The sequence below is a fragment of the Crassostrea angulata genome, chromosome 6 (genome assembly GCF_025612915.1).
Source record: "Crassostrea angulata isolate pt1a10 chromosome 6, ASM2561291v2, whole genome shotgun sequence".
Classification (NCBI taxonomy): domain Eukaryota; kingdom Metazoa; phylum Mollusca; class Bivalvia; order Ostreida; family Ostreidae; genus Magallana; species Magallana angulata.
The window spans coordinates 56,335,590-56,359,511 of NC_069116.1; the positions used below are offsets into that span (position 1 = coordinate 56,335,590).

The following is a 23,922-nucleotide window of genomic DNA, read 5'->3' on the forward strand; positions in this document are numbered from 1 at the left end:
TTTCTTGACAAGCTTGACGAAAGCAACATGTGCAAGATCGAGCAATTTAACCAACAGATATTGAAGACAATTGTATTTGGTTTTCTGGTTTTAATCATGAGGAAAAGTTAGGCAAAGTGAACGAAATTTATTATATTTCTATAATGTCAAGGTCAGGCTACAGAGTTGTCCTTGACCCAGGTTTGGTCACGCCATACGTTCTGTGCAGAGACCATCAGGCATGTTCACGAAACTTTCTTAAGGTGTGACCTGACCTAGGTGTGTTCCTAAGATATGAATTAATTTAGGAACATCCTAGGATCATAAGATCTTTTAAAATGTAGCTCGGCGTAAACTTAGAAACATATTAAGTTTGGATAACCTAACCTCTACAAATTAACCAGTCTTATTTTCCACATTTATTCATACAGATCGAATTCAAGAGGCTATTTAATATATCTCGAAAACACATAAATACAATTCGTTCAAAAAAATTGCGAATTTTATATAGATTTTTTTTTAGTATAATAAAAATTAATAATGATCACGCATGGCTTATATAAACTAAACCGATGTTTTACTGTTTGGCCAAGGACGTTTGAATAATTTTTTATCACGAATTAATCAAAACAATGAATTTAACTCACTTAGTTTACAATGTTGATATTAAAATTAGTGAATGGTTTTTATCTATAATTTACGCTTTTTGGCTCATATCAGATGAATATCGAAAGTGTGTGGAGTATACCAAATCATAAGCCCTTAATATAATAAAACATACTGGGATTACTAAAATGACCATACAATATGCTATATTGAAATATGTTTCTAATTTATGTCAGTTGTGCAAATTCACCATGCATATATCTTATGCATTGTGACTTCTGTCGCAATTACCCCAGTGGCGTCGAAAGAAAATTGAAGGGGGGGGGGGGGGCTAGACTAATCATTAGAAATCTACACAAGCAAAAAAAAAAGGCTTATTTCCAAAATCATGAAATTCCTAATCCGTTGGGGGAGGGGGGGGGGGGGTAAGTATACCTCTAACTGCAATTTTCAATATCACTCTTAATATTTCCTTTTTTTCATTTCAATTCCGTACACTCTATCTTCAATTTTTTATGTGTAAATTTAAGAAAAAATGTGTTTGCTGCGAGAAAAAGTGTGTGTGTGTGGGGGGGGGGGGGGTCTGGGCCCTCCCTGATGCTATGTGCCTGATGGTTTAGGTCTAACCGCAAAAGGTGGGGGAAGGGTCTAAGCACCCCCCCCCCCGGTTCCGACGCCTATGCACCCTTATATTTATAGGTCGATTTTTGCTAATCCGGTAGAGGGGTTAATACCTCATTTTTATAATATCAAGCCCCTGAAAATATAGTAGTACAGTATAAAATGTTTCGTCTCATTATTAACTGATCAAACATATCTTTTTGAATTTACATAAAAACACAAATAAACAAAATCTTCAAAGAAAAACTAGGCCTCAATGATCAAAAAATCTTGTTAAAATTTCTAAGCTAAATTTCTTTTTATGTTAGCCCCACTGACATACATTTTATACGCACAATCACATTGTGGTCACCGTAGAACCTTAATGCCCTCGAGGCTTGCTAATCAGTTTAATCATCTGTGGTATGTCTCACGAACAATTAAAAGCATTTGTTTTTGAGATGTTCATACATGTACATGTATCAGCAGGTGTTATCAACAAACATGTCTAATCAGATTTTCAACAAAGCACAACGCTTGTGGAATTCTTGTTTTGTTGAAACTGACTATAAAAGATTGCGAAATGCATTGTGGGAAAAATTATTTATAGGTCAAGTTTACAAATAGTTATAGGAAGGTGACGAAAAAGGCGTTCAAAACTGAAGAAAATTGCAGATGACATTGAATACAAGGTTCCATTAGTGATTTCGGGGATTTTATTTCAACAAAAGAGAGAAACCGAAGCCATTGTTTATTCACTGAGCAACGAATAGCGATTTTTGTTTCAAATTTGTTTACAATCATGGAGGATCTAGAGTTCTGTGATTTTGACGTAATCCGAGTTGAAAATTTCTCATCGTACTTATCAAGCAAAGACAATTCGAAGAAGATGCTTTTCTTTTCGCACCCCAAAAGTTTTTTGAAGAACTTAAGACTTCCGAGTAGTATTGTGTCTAGTGTGTACTAAATTGAGTTTTTCACTTTTCATTGTTCATTATTTTAACTTTTAAGTTTACAGGTTTTGATTTATTCTTGACAATCAAATATGAAGTTATTAGAGAATTCTCGATTTGAGCAGATTAACTCTGCTCTAAACATGCAGCTAGAAACCTCCAGGATTGAGGGCAGGTATGACATCAGTTAAAATAACTTTTGTTGCTTGCTATGTAATGTATGGGAAGTCCTTGCTCAATTGAAATTGTGTCATAATAAGTAATCACAGCTATTGTAGATTTGGAAAACAAAAACAATATTGGCTTGTCAAATGTTCAAGTTATTAGTAACAGTTAAAAAATCTTAATCTTGATAAAATAAAAATCAAATGTAAAAAGAAGTATGAAAAATGAATAAGACAAGCTCCGTCATTGTTCTGAGTCTTCATAGACCAACTGTGACAAGCAAAGTCATATTAAAGGTCAATTTCCAAAGTGCTGAAGAATACAAAAGTTTATTATTTCATACAACCACATTATATTGGCTGTGATTTCAAATGATTTGACTGTTTCGTGTTCTGAAAGCTTTGCATGAAACCTTTGAATTAAATTTGAAATTATTATTTCAGGATTGAAAGCTACTCATGTAAGATGGCCGGGAATGACAAGAAGCTGTTCAAGCTGATCAGTCAGGAGGGTGGGGTTGGACCGCTGGACCTCCAGGCCCTGTCCCCCCCACAAACCGTGCTGTCCCACAGCCCCTCCAAGTACGACAAATCTTTCTGTGTGATTTAAGCAGAGTTTCAATTTGTACTTATGATAAGTGCTTCTTGGCAGAAATAAGAAGTGAATTACTTATTCGAAGGGGCATGTTTAGAATTATTTTGAATATTGTCAATATTTTGCCAATTTGAAGTGAGTGATTTTTTTTCATTTAATAAGTGAAAAACACATTGTGCTTTCCTAGACAACCAATTACTTGTGTCCCTGAAAAAGAAAATACCCTGTAAACATTTGCACTAATGGAGAGCAGTATGTATTTGGCAGCTATCCAGTAAAGGGTGTAGAAGCTTAATCTATGCACGTTTACATTATGTAGGATGTGTTATACATGTACTAACCATCATTTAAAGCAGGGTTTGAAGTCATCCTCTTAGAATGAATTCAAGCAATTTCATCACTTTTGTACAGCAATGAATAGGCTTGGGTATCACCAGCTACCTCACAATACGATACGTATCACGATATATTAATGCGATACATCATGTATCACTATATAGTTGTCAACTATAAATAAACTGGTATCTATGTTGCCTTCTTCTATAAGAAATAGTATCATGAAGAAAATGTCAAATATTTACAAATCAATCATCAAAGTGTAGAGATATAAATTCAATTGATTAGAACAAAATAAAAACAAATTATTTCTAACTTTAATTGAAATTTCTTAATGTCTTCATGTTATGTAGACTGCATGCTAAGTATTTTGGAAAGTCAATGAAAATTAACTCATACAATATATCACGATACACATGTGATGGTACGATATGTGTATCATGGACCCTCACGGTCAAAATGATCGATATATCGCTGTATTGTTACACCTCTAGCAATGAAAAACCTTTAAATCTGAATACAGTTTAGTTTATCTTTTTCTATCTGTCATTTTCACTTCATTATGTATAATTGCTGTGTTTTATAGATCATACAAACAGAGTTTTGGGTCAGTGGAGAACAAAAGCATTAAATATAATGGTTGTGTTTTGTAGACCATCAGTTAAAGCTTTGGCTCGATGGAGAGCAAGGGCATTTCATGTATAATAGTTGTGTTTTGTAGACCAAACAGTAAAAGTTTGGGCCAATGGAGTCAGTGGGGAATGAAAGCATTATGTATAATGGTTGTGTTTTGTAGATACAGCAAGAGTTTTGGGTCGGTGGAGAGCGAGGGCTATCTGTGTGACACGATTCCAACCAAAACACTCTTCTACCTGATTTCTACACTGAACGCCTCCTTCAATCCAGACTACGACTTCAGTAATGCCAAAAGTGAGGAATTCAGCAGAGAGCCAAGCATTGATGTAAGTGGGGGGAAAACTTGTGCTTTTGTCAAGTTCTGGTCCTGTGTTGAATGTTTGAAGTTGTAAATCTATACAAAACTATGTTTCTAATACCAAGACATTTTAAGGTGGTATGGGACATCTGTCGATATTAATGTGGATTAAAGTGCATTATAATTGAAATACTTTTACCAGTTTAGAATTTTCAAATTTTAGAATATTTAACCAAAAAATATTTGGAGGGGTAAAAATTGCAAAACCCCCCTAACGGGATGCGAACTCATGACTTAGAGATTCATAGTAAACCCTCTAACCCACTGCGCTACGCTGATAGGTGACAATCTCAGGAAAGAAAATACCTACCGTATATATACCGTATTTTAAATCACACTTGGTTTTATTGTTTATTTCGATAAACAATACGCCACAACATGGAAGTGTCCCATACCACCTTAATTTAGATCTTGGTTCTCTTAAACAGCTAATCAATTGAGAGTTTAAATTTGTGGATTGTTTTGAACTTTGTGGTTTATTTTGAACTTTGCGGTTTGTTTGCTGCAGTGGGTGGTGAACACGGTGGATACACAGCTGGATGCCGCGGCCGGGGAGTTGTTCTCAGGGCTCAAACAGACTTTGTGGGCAGCAATTGATGAGGAAATCAATCTCCAGGACTGTGAAATCTACAGGTAAGTGTTCACAGGTGTATCATTATCAACAATAGTTAACCAGGTGTTTTGTAGTAACCTCTCATGTTGGATAGATCAATGGAATGTTTTCATGATAATTTTAAACCAATTAAAATAGAAGTACCGGTAATTCTGAGTTTAGATTAACATACATAATTAAAGAGTTGAAGTCTTATCTTCCAGAGAGACACAATTGCTCATACAATGTACCTGTATTAGTATATTGTTGTTCCTGAATATTAATTTGGTTGCACTTTCATGCCTTGATAATATGAACTGTTGTTTTTGTACAGTTATAACCCAGACCTGATCTCGGACCCCTTTGGGGAAGAAGGCAGCATTTGGTCATTTAACTACTTCATGTACAACAAAAAACTCAAGAGAATTGTTTTCTTCACCTGCAGAGCGTACAGGTATTTGAGAATCTACCTGTAGTTCAGGGAGATGGGGTTTTATGTGTTGATGTAGTGATAAATGTAATCCTTGATGTGCACCATCGGTTCAGACTAAATAAGAGGGCAGCATACTGTAGGTTTTGTTGGGTCCCCAGGCAGATCTCTTGGGCTGATGCCTAGTGATAGTTCATCTCATAGATGGAAAGTTTGATCTGTGGAGTCAGCAAACCTCTTGTTACCTGCATATTTAGTCAGTGTTTGTTATACCATCATGAGGTAATGTTGATAAAGATGTAAATATCAGTCACCCCCAGTGCTGATTTCATATTTCACCTAGGGGCATATGTTAACATGATGATGACACACATCATCAATGTACCAGAATGTACTTATATGTTAATCAAATGATGTCACAGCACTTACATTTGATCAAGTGATCAGATATGTTTTGGCTCAAAATTAATTTGCCTTCTACAAGATGCATGCTCATAAGGTATAACAAACTCTGTTCATGTTTATCCATCATCAACATTTCTCACAAGTTGGCAGTTTGACTGTGTCTTGGTTAGGACTGCTGGTCTTGTGTGGTTTGATTGAGTTAGCAGTTGGATTCCTGAAGCAGCTAAGCTACACCATAGCTTTGTCTGTTTGTCCCTCTCTCTGCATACAGACCACAGTGTCAGATCCAATCAATTTATTATTTTACTTTATAAATGCATTTTTTATATCAGACATTTTAAATACTCTTATCACCAAATAAATGGGATGCTAATGATTTCTTGTACAAGTCTATTTACACACATTGGAAATTATATAATCCGGTAATATGATTAAAGTTGTATAAAAACGTGTTCTTTAATATAATTTTTCAAGAGACATTGGTTTTAGATTAGATATGTTATTGAGAAAAATTTTCCTATCACGAACATGAAAACAAACTTAAAGTGGGAAATATACAATATCTTGTCCCCCCAATCCCACCAGTGATCCTCTGATCCCTCCTTTGTGTCTGGTGGGTCCTGGGGGTGGGGACTGGGCACCCATTGCTGACCGGGCCTGTTTGTTGTTTGATTGTAGTGTCTCTGCCCCCTATAATAGCGACTCCGGGATCGGCCAGGACAGTGAGCTGTTTGATTACTCTGACACCATGGAGTTCTCCCAGGAGTGAGTGCCTACTGCTGGTGGTCTGTCTGTCTGTATGTGTCTGTGTTAGGAGTGGTCTTGTTTTGTCTCATCTATTTCTTTAAGGAGGCTGGGTGGTCAACTGATTATCAATTGGATCTATCTTAGAATTGTATACAGGATATTTTTAGCCATCAACTGTGATTTAGTAAAGGAAAAAATCCATATATATTAGCTATAAATTTTAAAAGATATCCATATTTTTGTATGGAGCTCTTCTTCTAATAATATCCACGACCACCCAGCCCTCGTATAACCTATTTTATAACTGTCATTTGTGATTTGAAAACATGTACATGTATCTTAAGCTATTGAATTGTATGTCTTGTTATATTTATGAAATATGATATGTGAATTAAAGTTTTGTTTAGGCCAACCACATGATATGATTCGAACTGCAATTTTACTGCTTTAACAATATTTTTGTCATTGATAATGCTGATTACTATTAGAACAGTCCTAATTTCAGAAAGACATTGATGGTTAAAAAAAAAATGAATTTCAAAACATTTTTGAGTAAAAAAGTATTATTTTTTCCTTTTAATATTAAATAATTCTTTCTTTGCAGTGATCTCTTTATGGAATGACATGTTTAAAACCATCGAACATCGGAGAGTTGTCTATCCTCAATTCTCATTGTGCAGGGGAACATTCGAAAAGTGTTTGTTAGATTTTTACCTGTCCAGTGTCTGTGTAGAACTAGTTTTACTGATGTTTCCTGGGCCACAAACGGGGTGTTTTAATGTAAACTTGTTATTTTTATCTGTTTTAGGACAAATTCATAAAAATATTCACATTTGTTTTTATGTCATCTTTCTTAACTCATGTCTATTTCCTTGTCTTTCTGTTGCTCTAAAAATGTGTACATAATGTACATATGATTTTTAGTCTAAAAAAATACTTGTGCAAGTTGGAGACTATTTGTTGTTATGTTTAAATTTGAAACATTTTTGTAGAGTTTAGCTTTTTTTACTGAAATCTATTTTTTCTATTCTTATCCTTTTTTGCTTTGTTTAGATTAGTTGTTGTTGTTGACTATTTTCATTGTGTACATATGTTCTGTTTAAGACAGAAATCCACTAGATATACATGTAGTTAAATTGATGTACCCGGTATATAACAGTAGCCCTAAAATGTGTGAGGGAAAATGTACCCACTTCAGAATTCAGTGGAAAAAGCAAGAAGAATTGAAACATAAGTGATGGAAAAGATATTAAGTGATCTTGCCAAGGGATGAAAAAAGCAGCATGTTTTGTTCTGTATGTGGCGTGTTTCTCTAGCAATGAGATTAGAAACAGTTGACTTGTATGCCTTTAATGCCTAAGTTTGATTTCTTTTTGGAGAAATCTCTCAGGGGTCTCCGGGTAGATTCTGTATCTTGCAGTGGTTACTGACTTGTGATGACAACACAGTAATAGGATTTCTGTGGAAGAAGACAAAGTGTACAAAGCAAGATTATTTCTGCAGAAGAAAGTGAATTAAATGGGACACAGACGAATGAGGCCTGAATACAAGTGTCGTGATATGGACATGACAAAAGAGCATTGTTTTCTCCACACAATTTTGTGATGTTCTGTTAAGAAACAGCAATCAATTTGATACGGAAACAGGATATAAAGAGACAAGGGCTTTCTGCAAAATGAATTGTACGTGCATATATAGAGCTCTGTTTTATACGGTATTGCTACTTGTTGAGAGTTTTCTTTGTAATTTCCCTTTTTCTTTGTTAGAACTACTCAATGAGCCCTGTATTCATAGGCTTAAATGATGTACACATACATGTATCAGAACCACTCACCATCAATCAATAAAATTGTTTTTATTTTAAATCAGAGTTGGACCAATTATTTCTGTAAATACATAATGAAATGGGAGAAATAATGACAGACCAGATAGGGATTAAAACTCAGGCCCCCTGAATCTCTAGTCAGGGGCTCGACCAGTAAGCTATCTGGTGCTGCTGTCACAGTTATTCCCCTTGAATAATTTTCGTCCTGGAAGACCACTTCAGGCTCTTTCCCTTGGCAGGAGTGAAACTGTCAGTTCCAAGGATTGGTAACAGCACCAAATGTATCTATACCAACTGAGCTATCTGGTACTGGTATTCAAACTGGTCTGACTATCACAAATAATTGTATACCATGTAATAACTGTTGAGGGTCTATTTTACATGCTCTTTAAATTTGAGAATAAGAGATCCTCACCTGGTGAGTGTAACCCAGAGCAGAGGCTTGACACAGTACTTAGTGCATACGGACAAGAGTAGCCGGACAGTTGGATCTCCGTATTGTTAACACGATTAAGTTGTGAGCACATTTATGAATTGCTAAATTATGCAATGGAGTGCTTCCAGATGGTAATTATGATCTGTATTACTTTGATTACCTGATATAACATTATGTTTCTTACAAAATTAGCTAAACCACTACCACTGGAAAGAATTGAGTAGACATTTTCCACATCATAATATCTTATTAAAACAAGAATCAAAATCAATTCTTAATGCATTTTATTACTTTTGCAATTTCATTTGTACATGCATAACAAACAGTTCACACGCCATGCAGCAGAAACTTGAAACACCAAAGCTGAAATACTCACTATGGACGGAAAACAAAACGTTCAATATTTTACCATTTAATGAAGATCTCTAAGGTAGACAATACATAAAGATATCTCATAACATATCACACTTATCAAGTCTGCACAAGCACACATCCTAGCAGTATTTACAATAAATAAATGTAGATGAGTGCATATAACTCCCATAAATTACTACAAAGCCTTTGATGGATGGAGATGTGGGTTTTACAGGTGCTTTTATCTGTCACATTGTGATACCCGGTACTATAATGCTATTAAAATGCTTGTACATAGTTGGAACTGCACATCCAGGCTTGATTCTCATCGTACCATGGATACCTCTGGACTCTGATACATGCACATATAGGCGTCACAAAGCAGGCGACGAATATGCTCCGGAAGTTCCTTGTCGTCAGTTCTACGCATTATTTCTTCCTGATAATCATCGGACAACCATTTTGATAAATCTGGACAGAGTTTTATCTCTGGTATATTATATCCACTTTGTTCACCTTTAATTACAAAAAAAATATCAAATTATGAGTACCTATACGCTGAATCAAATAATATACAGGGATATAGAAATGATAGTTATTAAATTCAAATCATTCCTCGAAAAACCTTATTATGCAGTGCATAACTTTTGTATTAAAAAAAAATCCAAACTTACCCATTCTATCAGCCATTGAATCAAAGAAGATCCACTGAGCATCCTTGCCTTTGCCACACTTGACAAACGATACATAGTGACTGGTTTGTATACACACAACAGCGAACAGCTCCATTTTCTCTCGAGGTATCGTGGGATTCTGTTGCTGGATTGTTCTCTGTTCGTTGTGGATGGCTTTGTATTCCTGAGGAACAGTAATGGCCTCCCACTTGTGGTTAATCCGGACCTTGTGTTTATGACTCTGCAAATTGTTAATTTGATCTCGTTATAAGTCTATCAAATGGGTTAAATTCATCACAAAATACTGTCACATGTACGTGTACAAATGTGGGTTATATTTTTATATGAGAGGAAAAATTAGCTGCTGGACTGGAAATCTAACATATGACCCCTGTAAATCTATTCATGAGCCATTACTGTTCTATCCACGTTTCATAAAGCCCCAACTACTGCTTTCTACTACAATATCATATACATTTTTACTGGTCATTACTTTATTCCTGAGAAAAGGGACATTAATAATATAAGTACAGTGTACAAATGCATGGAACTACATTTTATTTAGCATGTGTTTAGAATAAATTTTACATATTAAAATTATCAAAATTTATAATATTTGGCCATGAAATGAGTTTTTAAAATTCTTGTCAACGCAGAATAAAATGTTAAAAAACCAACAGATTTTTAAGTTTGAACACCCAGATATATCAGTGTTAACTAGTAAATATTCCAATGAAGGACTGGAGAGAGAGGTGTACGGGTGTAAAACCTACCATGTCCTTACAGCCCTCACAGAAGGCGATGGTGTTTAGTCCCGCCCCGTGCTGGTTGTAGCATTCCTTGCACTCAAACACGGCCAGATCTCCACAAATAATGCACTCGCGCGGGGCTGTAACAAACAATCAACATCAATAACGGTTCTTTCATTGAATACACTGCCTAAATCTCCTGCGGGGTTATAACTAAAAATCAACATCAATAAGGGTTCCTTCATTGAATACCCTGCCTAAATTTCCTGCGGGGTTATAACTAACAATCTACATCAGTAACAGTTCCTTCATTGAATACCCTGCCTAAATCTCCTGCGGGGCTATAACTAACAATCTACATCAATAACAGTTCCTTCATTGAATACACTGCCTAAATCTCCTGCGGGGCTATAACTAACAATCTACATCAGTAACAGTTCCTTCACTGAATACACTGCCTAAATCTCCTGCGGGGCTATAACTAACAATCTACATCAGTAACAGTTCCTTCATTGAATACCCTGCCTAAATCTCCTGCGGGGCTATAACTAACAATCTACATCAGTAACAGTTCCTTCATTAAATACACTACCTAAATGTAAATCTTGTAATAAGGAATAATAAACAGAGTTTGATGTCCAAGTTTTTCTTTGAGCCAATCGTGAATGTTTACTACATATACAGTATACCTGGTAAACATAAAGAACAATCCCAAAACATCAGGCCATTCGACCATTCGACCATGCTAAGATATTGGTGATATCTGAGTTTTATTTTGTAATGCTTCTGTAATTAGGGGTCCCGCACTAGTATATTAAATTTTATCTGAATTATCACTCTACAAGACATCTAATATCAGTACAAATAACAAGTATAAAACTTGAACGATCATTTGTAAGACCTCTGTCAAATGAGGTATCAGATGTAACCTAAATATCATTAATATTATGATATCAAAGAATATTTCTTTCGTTACTGGATATCTATTTATATATACCGGTAATAAGAACTAAATTACCATTCTGCAGGACATATCTGATATCTGTTTATATTTAATGGTAACTATTAAATTACCATTCTGTGAGACATCTGTGATATCTATTTATATGTAATAGGAACTAAATTACCATTCTGTAAGACATCTGTGATATCTTTTTATATGTAATGGGAACTAAATTACCATTTTGTGAGACATCTGTGATATCTATTTATATGTAATAGGAACTAAATTACCATTCTGTGCAACATTTGCGATATCTCTATTTGCATCCAATAAAAATAAGAACTTAAGAATCATTCAGTAATACATATATATCTGTGATATCTCCATTTACATGTAAAACTTAAATTATTTTCTAAAAAATACCTGAGATATCTGTTTTTACATATACCTGGTACATGTAATAGAACTAAACAACCATTCTATGGGACATCTGTGATTTCTGTATTTACTTGTAATTTAAATTTACTTACCATTTTGTAAGGATATCTGGGATATCTATATTTAAATGTATTGGTAGTCAATTTGTAGTGTAACTTTAATTACTATTCAATACAACATCTGTGACATCTATATTTATATGTATAAAATTTTTTAGTGTTACTTTAATTATCATTCAATACAACATCTTGGATATCTATATTTACATGTAGTAAGTCAATTTTTTAGTGCAACTTTAATTACTATGCAATACAACATCTTGGATATCTATATTTACATGCAATGGTAGACAATTTTTTAGTGTAACTATAATTACCATTCTGTAGTACATCTGTGATATCGAGCTCCAGACTGGGGACAATACGGCGGTACATCTTGTAATCCTTTCCAAATCTTGGCATCTGAAGAATCAAACATGGTGGGCGCTGAAAATGAAAACAACAAAAAAATTTGTAGGTGATACTAGCCAAGTGATAATAACCCTAAACATCTGCTCAATTTCCTTTCAATTCTAGTTTTGATTAAAACAATAAAAAAAATTTGGTGGGAAAAATGTATACATGAGGAACAATCAAAATTCCTGTGTGGTTAAAGTGCCTGTTAAACCTCTATTTAAGGGTCCAGAAAATCTTTTGAAAACAGGTAAGTTTCTACGAACAGCATGAAACATTAAAATCCTAAAAGATGGATGGGGCATACAAGGAAAATAAAGCCTATAAATATTTTGAGACATATTTACCGTACATGACGGAAGAAAGGTAAAAAAGATCAAGACAAAAAAGCATTTTACAATGTGTGTTGATTTACTTGAGAACTTTATGATCATTCAAAGATATACGGTACCTTAGTCAAAGCAAATAAGACATGGCTGGGATAAGATTTATAACAGGACTATATTTTCTATATTTAGTAATTTTTTAATTTGCCATGGATTTGACAATGCTATAAAACTCCAAACTATGAATGGTAGTCGATTGGTTACCTCTTCTAGTTTCACTTTCATCTGGAGAAAAGACAACTCGAACAGCTGTTGTGTGGTAGGAAGCACTAGACGTTCATCCTTCTCCATGATCAGCTGATACAGAAAGGAATGCTGGGTACCTCCACCATTGTCCGATCTACAACCCAAAACAGATAATCATTTGTATACCTTAGAACCATTTTAACAAGAGCTTGCACTTTGGGAAGTTGTGTCAGACAGCAATGTAACATAGGCCTGTCTATTTCATCGCTAGCCACTCAGCCATGGCTCTTTGAAATGAACAAGATTTGTCTGGCTTTTTAGCTAAGACTACGAAATTGGTGCATATTTTGCTTGAAACCGCATCATTTCTAACTTGTTTTGACAGAAGAAATAGATAGCTACGTCCAACCGCAAGTCCAAGGTCTTGTTAAAATGGTTCTAATAGGATGAATCATGTTCCATAGCATACTAGGCTTTGACCCCTTCATTTACCTATTGTTAAAGACTAAAAGTTGGAATAACAAATCCCTAGGCAGAGTAGAACTATAACTACAATATTCCTACCTGATATGTAAGAATGGAATAACTACAATATTCCTACCTGATGTGTAAGAATGGAATAACTACAATATTCCTACCTGATGTGTAAGAATGGAATAACTACAATATTCCAACCTAATGTGTAAGAATGGAATAACTACAATAATCCTACCTGATGTGTAAGAATGGAATAACTACAATATTCCTACCTGATGTGTAAGAATGGAATAACTACAATATTCCTACCTGATGTGAAAGAATGGAATAACTACAATATTCCTACCTGATGTGTAAGAATGGAATAACTACAATATTCCTACCTGATGTGTAAGAATGGAATAACTACAATATTCCTACCTGATGTGTAAGAATGGAATAACTACAATATTCCTACCTGATGTGTAAGAATGGAATAACTACAATATTCCTAATGGAATAACTACAATATTCCTACCTGATGTGTAAGAATGGATCCGCTTTGGTTATTTGGTTTAAAAGTAAATTTAAAAATTCTTCTGGATCTAAAATCAGAAGTGGAAAAAAAAATAAGATCATTATTAATAAGCAATTTGACATTTATTGTGTATATGTACTTTAACTAGTCCAAATTGACATTTATTGTGTATATGTACTTTAACTAGTCCAAATTGACATTTATTGTGTATATGTACTTTAACTAGTCCAAATTGACATTTATTGTGTATATGTACTTTAACTAGTCCAAATTGACATTTATTGTGTATATGTACTTTAACTAGTCCAAATTGACATTTATTGTGTATATGTACTTTAACTAGTCCAATCTGACATTTATTGTGTATATGTACTTTAACTAGTCCAATCTGACATTTATTGTGTATATGTACTTTAACTAGTCCAATTTGACATTTATTGTGTATATGTACTTTAACTAGTCCAAATTGACATTTATTGTGTATATGTACTTTAACTAGTCCAATTTGACATTTATTGTGTATATGTACTTTAACTAGTCCAATTTGACATTTATTGTGTATATGTACTTTAACTAGTCCAAATTGACATTTATTGTGTATATGTACTTTAACTAGTCCAAATTGCTTTAAAACATATGATCTGTTATTTATAGTGCCAATTCTGAAAAACTCTCGATTTGGAGTATCTTTGCATCCACATCTGTGGTATTTTAAACTGGTACATTTACTGCGATGCAGCATTCTATGGATGAGTACAAATTGCACCATAGATTATTAATTAGATTTTCTTTACAATCAATAGATATAGTAATTTCTGTATTACAAAAGCTTTTGTAAGAAATGTTGACAATGAGACTGAATACTATTGACTCGACCTTTCTCTTCGCTCATCATCCCAGGAATGTTCCCTAATTTATCCAGAAGATGACGTAACTTCATAACTTTATCAGCTCGTACATAATTATGTCTGGAAAAAAATATATTCATGAATCATACTTCCTCTTTCAACAATTATCAAGTCAGTTTTCCCAAGAGTGCATGCATCATCCCCTATTCCTGTAGCCAATAAATAATTCATTAATACTCTGTCAGCCAATCAATAGGAAAATATTCCTCTGCATAAGTGAAAAGTGCATAAGTGCCAAATTTATACCAATACAGCAATATTTTAAAATTATCATAAATTATTTTCAAAAGAAATAACACCAGATTATCATTACACTGAAGTGTATGTATTTCCTGCATCACTTTTAATTTTACTTCCTTCCTGAAACAAATATCAATTTTACTTACTTCCTTAATGGATTCACAATGCCTTCTTTAATTACTTGTTTTACTTCATCATATTCTCGTAAGTCATCCATACGTTTAGGTCTATATAAAATTCCATCAAACACTGTGGTAAAATAAAACATAGCTAGTAAAGTAGCGTCCAAGTAACAAGAGTTATGATGACCCTGAATGCCTTTTTGTTTTCCGCACACTTCTTGTTCTATTTGTTTAACATCCAGAGAAACAGGTGGAGAGATATTTCCTAACACATCCGGAGTCTCCATGCTTCCAAAGTTATTGGAAACTCCACTATTGCGACGTGCATTGTCAACAAAACGTTTGTCTTTTCGACATTTATAAAGAGGTACAAAGAATGCCTTCTTTGGTGGACAAGAAAACAGGCGATGCTTTCCAAAGCTTCCATCTGTTCCAGCTGATATTTCTTCTTCCTGTAAAAAAAACCATTTCTGTGACAGGACTCTTTTGGATTCAGAAAACAAAATATTAAAGAATTTATAATAATTCGAAAGATGTGTATCATGGAATGTTGTGATAAATTGAGACTGTAATACAGGTACAATTCATTTCATTATACCTATTAACCAGTAAATGTAATCATGAACTAATGATATCATTAGTTACATGGTTTGTAGTTGACCTAATTTAGTTTATACGTGGTCAGTAAATTCCATATGGGACGAGAGAGGAGCTTGAGCCCCCATATGGAATTTACTGACCATGTATAAACTACATTAGGTCTACTACAAACCATGTAACGATTATATCTTACCGACTGTCTTTTTTAATAATAAAAAGTAAATAAAACAATGGAAATCAAGCTTTTATAATAATATTACAAGTTTCCATTTGAGTATGCAACCTGACTTCATAATGCTCTAAAATGATGTCATAATGCTCGATGAGGGTAATATTTCCTACTGACTATGTATGGAATATACATAGTCTTCAAGTGACTGCTGTTAGCCTATGATTTTCTTACAATTTAGCAGGAGGTAAGATATATACCGTTACGCCCCTATAAAATTACTTCCTTGAAAAATGTATCAATAAGAAAAGTCACTAGGGTATATTTTCTTCAACAAACTAAAATTTCAGCAACGGGAATAAAACTTTCAACAAATTCATGCATCACCATTATCTATACTTTCAGCAGCAAATGACTTATAAGACAAACATGACCAACTTTTGCTCTATTAAAATCAGCTTAAAAATACTTCCAATATTTTACAAACTAGACCACTTACCATCTCCAGGCCTGCAATGGGTTTGACCGGTTCTTTCTGGTCCGGGAGGTAGCCCATCCATCGGATGACCCCGTAAAGGGGTGGGTTGGACATAACCTCCACCATAGAACCCACTTCAAGGTCGGGGTCAGCTGGCATCAAGGAACGAGAGTTGGGGTTACTTCGCCGACTGTTGGGCTGTTCCATGGATTCGACCTTTATCTCACCCTGCTGATCTGAATAACATGAGTAAACAAATCAATACTACAGATAAATGTAATCCATATACAATGTACCAACAACAGAGGGAATAGCTGGACATGATTGAAATATATGTACATGTATTTGAAATCTATCAATGTCAGGGATTATCATAAGTGCTTCTTCTCTGATGTAGAGATAAACATGGGGATCATGATTTGAACAAACTTGAATCTACACTAAAAAGAGGATGCTTCCACACAAGTAACAAGCTTTCTGGCCGACTGGTTCATGAGAAGAATACTTTTATGGAATTTTCTCTATATATACTTAAATTAAAGTTTGTGCACCCCAACCCCCCACCCAACCCCCAGGGATCATGATTTGAACAAACTTGAAACTACCGGTACATAAACTGAGGATGCTTCCACACAACTTACAAGTTCTGGCCAATTGGTTTTTTGAGTAAGTTTGAATAAATTTGTTACGGTGGTTTTAGAGAAGATGAACAACAACAACGATAGACAACAGACAAATTTGATCAGAAAAGCTCACAAGAGCCTTTAGCTTAGGTGTGTTAAAAAATTGCTGGGCAAAAATGACATTTACATGGTAACCTTACTTATTAACCTTTATGTCAGGGGTTAAGGAAGGAGTCTTTTCTGGTTTTCGACTTGTCAAACGTAAATTTGATTAATAGTTCATTAAATCAAGATGAAAGGAAATTAAAATTATATATTTTTCTTTCTTTTTTATTATCATACAACTTGGCATAGAAAAAGTAATCAATATTTAGAATCTAACAAGGACTATATTTTTGGCGTAATATTGGCGTAGGAAAATATCACATGTTTCGCAATTCAGAATTGCTGCAGATTAATGAGACTGTTTTAGCATATTAAAAACAGTAACATTAATGTTGGATTTTTTTTACCATTGTGAACTAATGATATGATACTTAGGTTTCAGAATGTGTTTTAAAAATGTGATTTGCCTATCAAATTACATTTTTATGAGCTTTTTAAAGCGCCAATTCTATACATTGATTTTGTGAAAAAATCACTAAGATAAGTTTTTCTCTCTTATCAAATGGTCAATATATTAGCTTTTCTGTCAATTTATATCTTCATATAAAGTCTTCATAATACATAAAAATCAGAAATATTTTATTATTGGAAGCATAAAAATAATAATCAAAATTTCTTCAAAATTTAAGAACAATAGAGGAAATGCAGGCTAAGCAATATCAATTTTAGTATAAATATTTATTCCAATTTAATAGTATACGCTGATAGACATTCTGATATTCTATCAATCATTGAAGAATAGAATCTTCGAATTTTAAGCAAATGTCTACAGAACTACAAAGAGCTACACTACATTATTATAATCCTTTACGTTGAGGAAAAAGGTAGTGACCTTGACCTGACCTTTATGCGAAAACAAAAAGGTCAAATTTGATTATACTGATAGAATCGTTTAGTAAAATTATCCGTTTGACTGTGTCAAAATTTCACGAATTTCTTATTATAAGAAGTATGTTTGATAACGAGAAGACTCCTTCCTTAATAAATACAACGTACATGAATATATCAATATGTATCATTACAATGAAGTTATTTAATAGAGTGAATTGCAAATCTAATGGGTAAATACCAAAAATATATACATATGTACTTTTTCAGTTTTACAGTAGCACACAAGTCATCCTGAGTTTTACATTGATATCATACAGTCAGAATATGTAAAAACAATTCTAATTGATCACAGGTTTTCTAATATACAGAATTTTAATTAAAAATTCATGTTTAATCTGTAAATGAAGCTTTTTAAAGAGAACAATACATGTACCTAGAACCAATATACCAGATAGCTTTTCAAAATATTGTATCTTATTGAATCAATTTTATTTGATCAATACACAGCCCTACGTTATGCAACATCATTTTTTCAGAGTCCAAAATATTTTTTTTATAAATGTATACAGTATATGAGATCCTTTGACGGGGATTCCAGGTTAAAAAATAGTTGCTGTTTACAGCATGTACAGGGACAATAAACTTGCTATGTCCTCGTAGCCAGTCAATACGATGTAGGTATATAATATATGTAGAGTATTTTTAAAGCAATATGAGCTGCATTTTTTAGAATTTTATTTTGCTGCAAAAACCTGCTAGTATGATAAGTCTGCATATAACTTAAACTTTTATGATAAATAAGATTTGAAAAAATCAGTAATTTTTGTCAAAGGAAATATTTCTCTTCTATGGAATTTATAGCAAATCAATTTTTGTACAGGACAACAATAATTCAATTTTGCTCCAATTAAGGCTTCTTAGCTACCTTTTCCACAAAAATATGGCTAAAAGAAAAATTTAAAAACTATGATATTTTTGTCATTTTAGTAGAAAAGAACATTTTAGTAAAAAAAAAAAAAATTCAACATGAAAAATGCAGCTCATATTGCTTTAAGCTTTATCAAGTATAAAAATTTCTATTCCTACATAAAATTTTATTCTAGTTTTAGTTAATAAATTGATGTTTTATCATCACAGCTGTGGCATTATTTTATGCATCTGTCTTCAAACAGAATTGGATGAAGTTTTGCTGATTTTTTATGAAATCAAAATTATAATGCCTAAAATTTACAACTCAGTGCTAACTTACTGAGGTAAATACTGGTTGGTTGTTCCCTTTAAACACCAATTAATGTACAACTGATGAATATATCAAATTAATTATCAATTCTGCATGATTTCTAGTCTATTGATTTATGGACAAAAATATGAAGGTTCATTTTGAATACCTTAATCATGTTAATAGAAAAATGCTTCAAAACTCCATAGCCTCAATTACCGTTTAATAATGGTCATTGTGTGTACGTTAATGGATTAACAGATGTGTGACTGTCAGTCAATATACATGTATCAGGTGTCAGTAGCTCAGTGGTTGGCCCAGTAAGCTAGGCCCTGAGTTTGAGTCCCAGTTGACATAAGTCTTCACTACCTGTTAAATGTACATAAATGATCTACCAATTTCTTACCTTGTGCTTTAGTGTACTCATACAGGGGGTTGGGGCCCCCCAGTTCGGCTGGTTTCTCCTCTTCCATCTGTCTCACAGGAGGGGCTGGCTCCTTCATAACAGGCGGGGGGAGCTTCTCTTTTGGAGATAGTGGAGGTAGGTGAACTTGGATTTGATCCTTTGACAGCATCAGTTGATGGGATGAGGAGGAGGAATTACTAGAGTAACTTCCCCTTTCTGGGCTAATTACAGGGTTGGGTAAAATTTCTCTCTGAATTGGATTGTAACTTTGCACTACATTTTGTTGTGCACTTCTTGTCTGGGAAGACCTCGGGGAGTTGATTAGCTCTGGTTCCTGGAAGATTCCGTAATCTGGCTGGTAGCCAGCGCCAAAGGCTCCTGCCCCTTGGTTCATTTCCATGTATACATCAGCCTTCATTAAACCCATTATAGGAACTAATGATGCATGCTGAGCTTTAGCATAAAACAGTCTGTGATTTTTATACTTTCCTGTACCTGATCCAACTGGATTCTCCTGCACAATAATGAAAAATAAACACACAGTTTATAAAAGACTTTGTTAACTTACAGTCAATAATTCACAATAAACGGGTTTCAGTTTTCAAATAAAGTATCATTCATTGCAGTGTAGGGTATTTTACTACATGTGTGTAAGTATTTCCAATCTTGACAAGAAAAGCAAATTAAATTCTAAATTGTGCAATAAAAGTCAGGAAACTTGGGATAAACTTACAAATTCAACCCCGACTGTGATGTCCCTTCTGTTACTGTCCGGCAGAATCCCAATCCATTTGACCTCCCCAAACTCCGGACCATTGTCACTTATCCACACGATTCTGTCCTTCTCTCTCAGCCCGGACTCTTCAATCAACTTTTGCTCCTCTTGATACAAGGGAGAATCATTGTGGATGGGAATGGATCGGTCAGAGTACTGACGGCGATTCGGAACATCAGGGTCTCTCCGAACCTTGTGAATCGCAGCAAATATACCACAGTTTTGGTCACAGGTGAAGAAACGTTTCTTTCTGAACACTCCATCACAAGTCCCCTTCCCTTTACTCTCCTGTGAAAATGACAATACAATGTATGGATTCGAAATTTTATTTTTTTTATTCTCAATCAGTCAGAATTGAAAGGACTACATACATGACGTACATAGAATAATTATAATTGAATGAGTTATTTATGAAGTCCTAATAATTCAGTAGATACTAAATTCTTTCGTCATTTATAAATTACAAGTTTCTTTAAAAAACACAACAGAACTCACAGAACAACCATTCATAATTTTCACTTCCAAATAAAAAATGTTAACTGTCAATATCTATATGTTGATATCTTCCTTTTATATTGAAAAATCATAAACATAATGGGCTTCATAATTGTACTTCAGATAAGAGAAAATTTATCTTTGTCATAGCTCAAGTGACTACAGGTAATAAGGTATGGATTTAAACATGAATGATTCACATTCATTCTTTTACAGATAATCCGTGGGTGTCACATAGAACCCATCCCATGTATAAGGGGTCTTCACCCACTGGTTACTCGCCTCAACGCACAGAAATTTATAAACTCAGGCCTATATTTAGAAAAGCTTGTCACATGTGTCTGAGGTAGCTCTACCAAAACCGTAAACAAAATGACTCATGTGTCTCTAAAAAAATATATATTACCCCCAAGAGTTCAATCCCGAACTGAATCCCCTTCACTCCGGGTAATTCTCCTTTGTACTTAATTATCCCCTTCAAATAAGGTTGTCCCTTCACGGCTACTGTCACTTGGTCATTAATTTGGAGTTGTGCCCCCTCTTTCAGCCATTCTTGATCTTGAAAAATGGACAGACGTTCTTCACAAACGGGAATAGGTTGAAGAAGGGCGAACTCTGTCTTGCTGAGTTGTCCAGTATCCGTCGGTTGACACTCGATTTCAATATTTTCTGGGTCTAAAGTCTCTAATATCCACCACAGGGTGTTCCTCTGTTTATCATTTCGTTCCTCCACCAGTAACAAGAGAGTTCCGGGTAACACGTCAACTTTAGATGTCGTCCGTAAGATTCCCCTTTCTTTCTTCTTTCCTATTTTATCGGCAAGAAGAATATAGTAAACGTTGTCATTTTGGTCGGACATATCAATAAATATTCAAACTTTCTGTTTGGTTAAAACATGGCTGCCATTACTCCAGTGCTATTTGGAAATTCCTTAGATGTTCCGAATGTCAAGGAAGTCCTGAATGGGAAATGCCTTTATCTAAAAATAGATGTATACGCATCATTCGACAAAGCTCGGCTGATTCCGGTATGAATCGACCGCTGTGATAGTCAGGTTCCCGAGACCCTTCTGTAATATCCTAATAAAAAACAGTGGGGTCTCGGGAACCTGACTACCGTTGTGAATGAATGGTTTCACTAACAACAAATTTTCCGGGGGGGGGGGGGGGATGGGGGCTCCGACGGTTATTTCAGTTTGCCGGGGGGGGGGGGGGGATATTTTTGTTAATTTTCTAATGTAATTTAAAGAAATTTGAATTTTACGAGGGGGTCCCGACCCCCCGACCCCTCCCCCTCTTAGATCCGCACATGAAAGATTTATCGTCATAATGGTTCTGGCACCAAAAAGTCACTCTGGTCAGTCTGAAATCATTTACTATGATCTTGATGTTGGGGTACCCGTTAATTAATTGTAACGAAACGAAACCGAATGAAACAAATCCAATCGAAACGAAACCAAAAATCGAAACGAAACGATCGAAACCAAAGAAACGAAACGTAGGACGTGGGGACATAGACCAAAATTTTGTTTGATGAACTGTAGGTTTAGCTCGTTCTTTTTCCCGCGCACACTGGTTCTTAGAGCTCGCTTTGTGCGCCGGCGAGCTGCGCTCGGTTTTAATGACTTTTTAAAATCTTAAATATCATGAAAGTTTAGTTACATGCAGATTTATCATACTAGCAAACAGAAGCTAAAAATAAAATTTGACCCTTTAATATTGTGCATTTGGCATACATAATATATATCTATCCTAATTCAATTTTAATTCAGGTACAACATTGATATCGATTCAATATCATCTTGAAATATTATATTGTAACCCCTTTAGATATGAGACACCAATTTAATATTTTTAAGGTATTTTCTTACATAAAAATTATTTCTTGATACTAATAATTCCTGTTCTTGATATTAAAGAATATTTCTTCGTTTCAAAAAAAAATAAATGTTTAATTTAAACATATTTTATTGAGTAATCAAATGGATTAGGCAACAGGCAAAGCCTATATAAACCCTCTCCAAAATACAAAGTCAAGAAGTAGTGTTATGATAAATAAAATAATCATGGAATATAGTATATATACTATATAGTATTATTTACCAGTTTACACAGTGATATATTATTGATATTTTTGTACACAAGACAAAGGATAATTGGATATTAAATAATAAGCTTGACTTTTTTTTTATATAATTATAAATTGCAAGTTAATTAAAGTTGTATGAAAAGTCAGAGCTACCATAAAGAATATAGTTAAAATGAGAAATAAATTTTTAAATCAGAAAATAATTTTTTTTTCTCTGAAATTTTTCATTTTCGTTAAGTGAATTTCTAATAGTATTTCTAAACAAGAATTAATGCTGATTTATTGATATCAAGAAATCAGTTTATCATATGGCACCTTTTATATCGCATTCTGTATAAGCCCGAGGTCGCTGTTTCATGATCAGACGTCAGATCACTGCTTTCATTGTCTGCGATTCCTTGTCAACTAAACGGATCGAGTCAATCCCAAAGAGGTGCGAGCAAGATCTACCCAAGGGAAATGATGGCGACGCAGTATATTCAGTGTACTGTAAGTGATTTCAATGATTATAACCAAAATTTCAAGAACTTTTATAAATTCTTTCATAATCATAAACATTTTCAAATAATCTCAAAAATAAAATTTTATTAAAAATTCAGAAAGCCAGTCGAGCAATGAGTTCTGCGATTTCTTTTGGGTTAAGGGAGTATTTATTAACGTGACGATTCTTCGCCATTTTTTTTTTATTTTCTGATATCAATAAATATATTTTGTGATATAAAGAATCAGTTTGAATTTCTGGTGTCAGAACCTCGAATTTTTGAAAATATCAGAAAATAACTGGTATTGAATGTGAATTTCTGTCATCAGAAAACATATTTTTTATGTCAAACAATTATTTTCTATATATCAGAAAATACTTTAAAATATTAAAACAGCGCTAATCCCAAGTTATGATCTTCTATAGATTTGCTCAAATGTTTCTGCTTTGATGCCTAGTCTTGTTTGTTTGCTGAGTGTTTTGG

At 34.1% G+C, this 23,922-nt stretch overlaps 2 protein-coding genes across 5 annotated transcripts; one reads left to right on the forward strand and one right to left on the reverse strand.

Moving 5' to 3' along the window:
• Positions 1-1,768: 1,768 nt before the first annotated feature.
• LOC128186750 (repressor of RNA polymerase III transcription MAF1 homolog) lies at positions 1,769-8,266 on the forward strand. Of its 4 annotated transcripts, none has more exons than XM_052856628.1 (7): positions 1,769-2,313; positions 2,747-2,884; positions 4,030-4,195; positions 4,736-4,860; positions 5,154-5,273; positions 6,333-6,419; positions 7,006-8,266. In XM_052856628.1, the coding sequence occupies exons 1-7, from the start codon at positions 2,231-2,233 to the stop codon at positions 7,022-7,024; spliced, it is 738 nt and encodes a 245-aa protein (XP_052712588.1). In that variant the 5' UTR covers positions 1,769-2,230; the 3' UTR covers positions 7,025-8,266. The 4 variants fall into 4 exon arrangements, with proteins under 4 accessions (XP_052712588.1, XP_052712589.1, XP_052712590.1 ...); XM_052856629.1 differs by having other exon boundaries at positions 1,770-2,313; positions 6,333-6,451; XM_052856630.1 differs by having other exon boundaries at positions 1,770-2,313; positions 6,333-6,447.
• Positions 8,267-8,929: 663 nt separating this feature from the next.
• On the reverse strand, positions 8,930-21,813 carry LOC128186747 (ubiquitin carboxyl-terminal hydrolase CYLD-like). Its single transcript, XM_052856625.1, has 12 exons — positions 21,276-21,813; positions 20,333-20,662; positions 19,600-20,113; positions 16,377-16,591; positions 15,133-15,560; positions 14,715-14,806; positions 13,839-13,905; positions 12,863-12,998; positions 12,197-12,305; positions 10,464-10,579; positions 9,691-9,931; positions 8,930-9,532 (listed from the first exon to the last, which is right to left on the reverse strand). The coding sequence occupies exons 1-12, from the start codon at positions 21,726-21,728 to the stop codon at positions 9,342-9,344; spliced, it is 2,892 nt and encodes a 963-aa protein (XP_052712585.1). The 5' UTR covers positions 21,729-21,813; the 3' UTR covers positions 8,930-9,341.
• Between the last annotated feature and the right edge of the window lie 2,109 nt (positions 21,814-23,922).

Coding starts and splice junctions, on each gene's coding strand:
- LOC128186750 (XM_052856628.1), top strand. CDS start 2,231: ATGAAGTTATTAGAGAATTCTCGATTTGAGCAGATTAACTCTGCTCTA. Junction 4,861..5,153: donor CAGGACTGTGAAATCTACAG/GTAAGTGTTCAC, acceptor GTTTTTGTACAG/TTATAACCCAGACCTGATCT. Junction 5,274..6,332: donor TTCACCTGCAGAGCGTACAG/GTATTTGAGAAT, acceptor GTTTGATTGTAG/TGTCTCTGCCCCCTATAATA.
- LOC128186747 (XM_052856625.1), bottom strand. CDS start 21,728: ATGTCCGACCAAAATGACAACGTTTACTATATTCTTCTTGCCGATAAA. Junction 15,561..16,376: donor CCATTGCAGGCCTGGAGATG/GTAAGTGGTCTA, acceptor TTTTTTTTACAG/GAAGAAGAAATATCAGCTGG. Junction 10,580..12,196: donor CACAGATGTACTACAGAATG/GTAATTATAGTT, acceptor TGTTTGTTACAG/CCCCGCGCGAGTGCATTATT.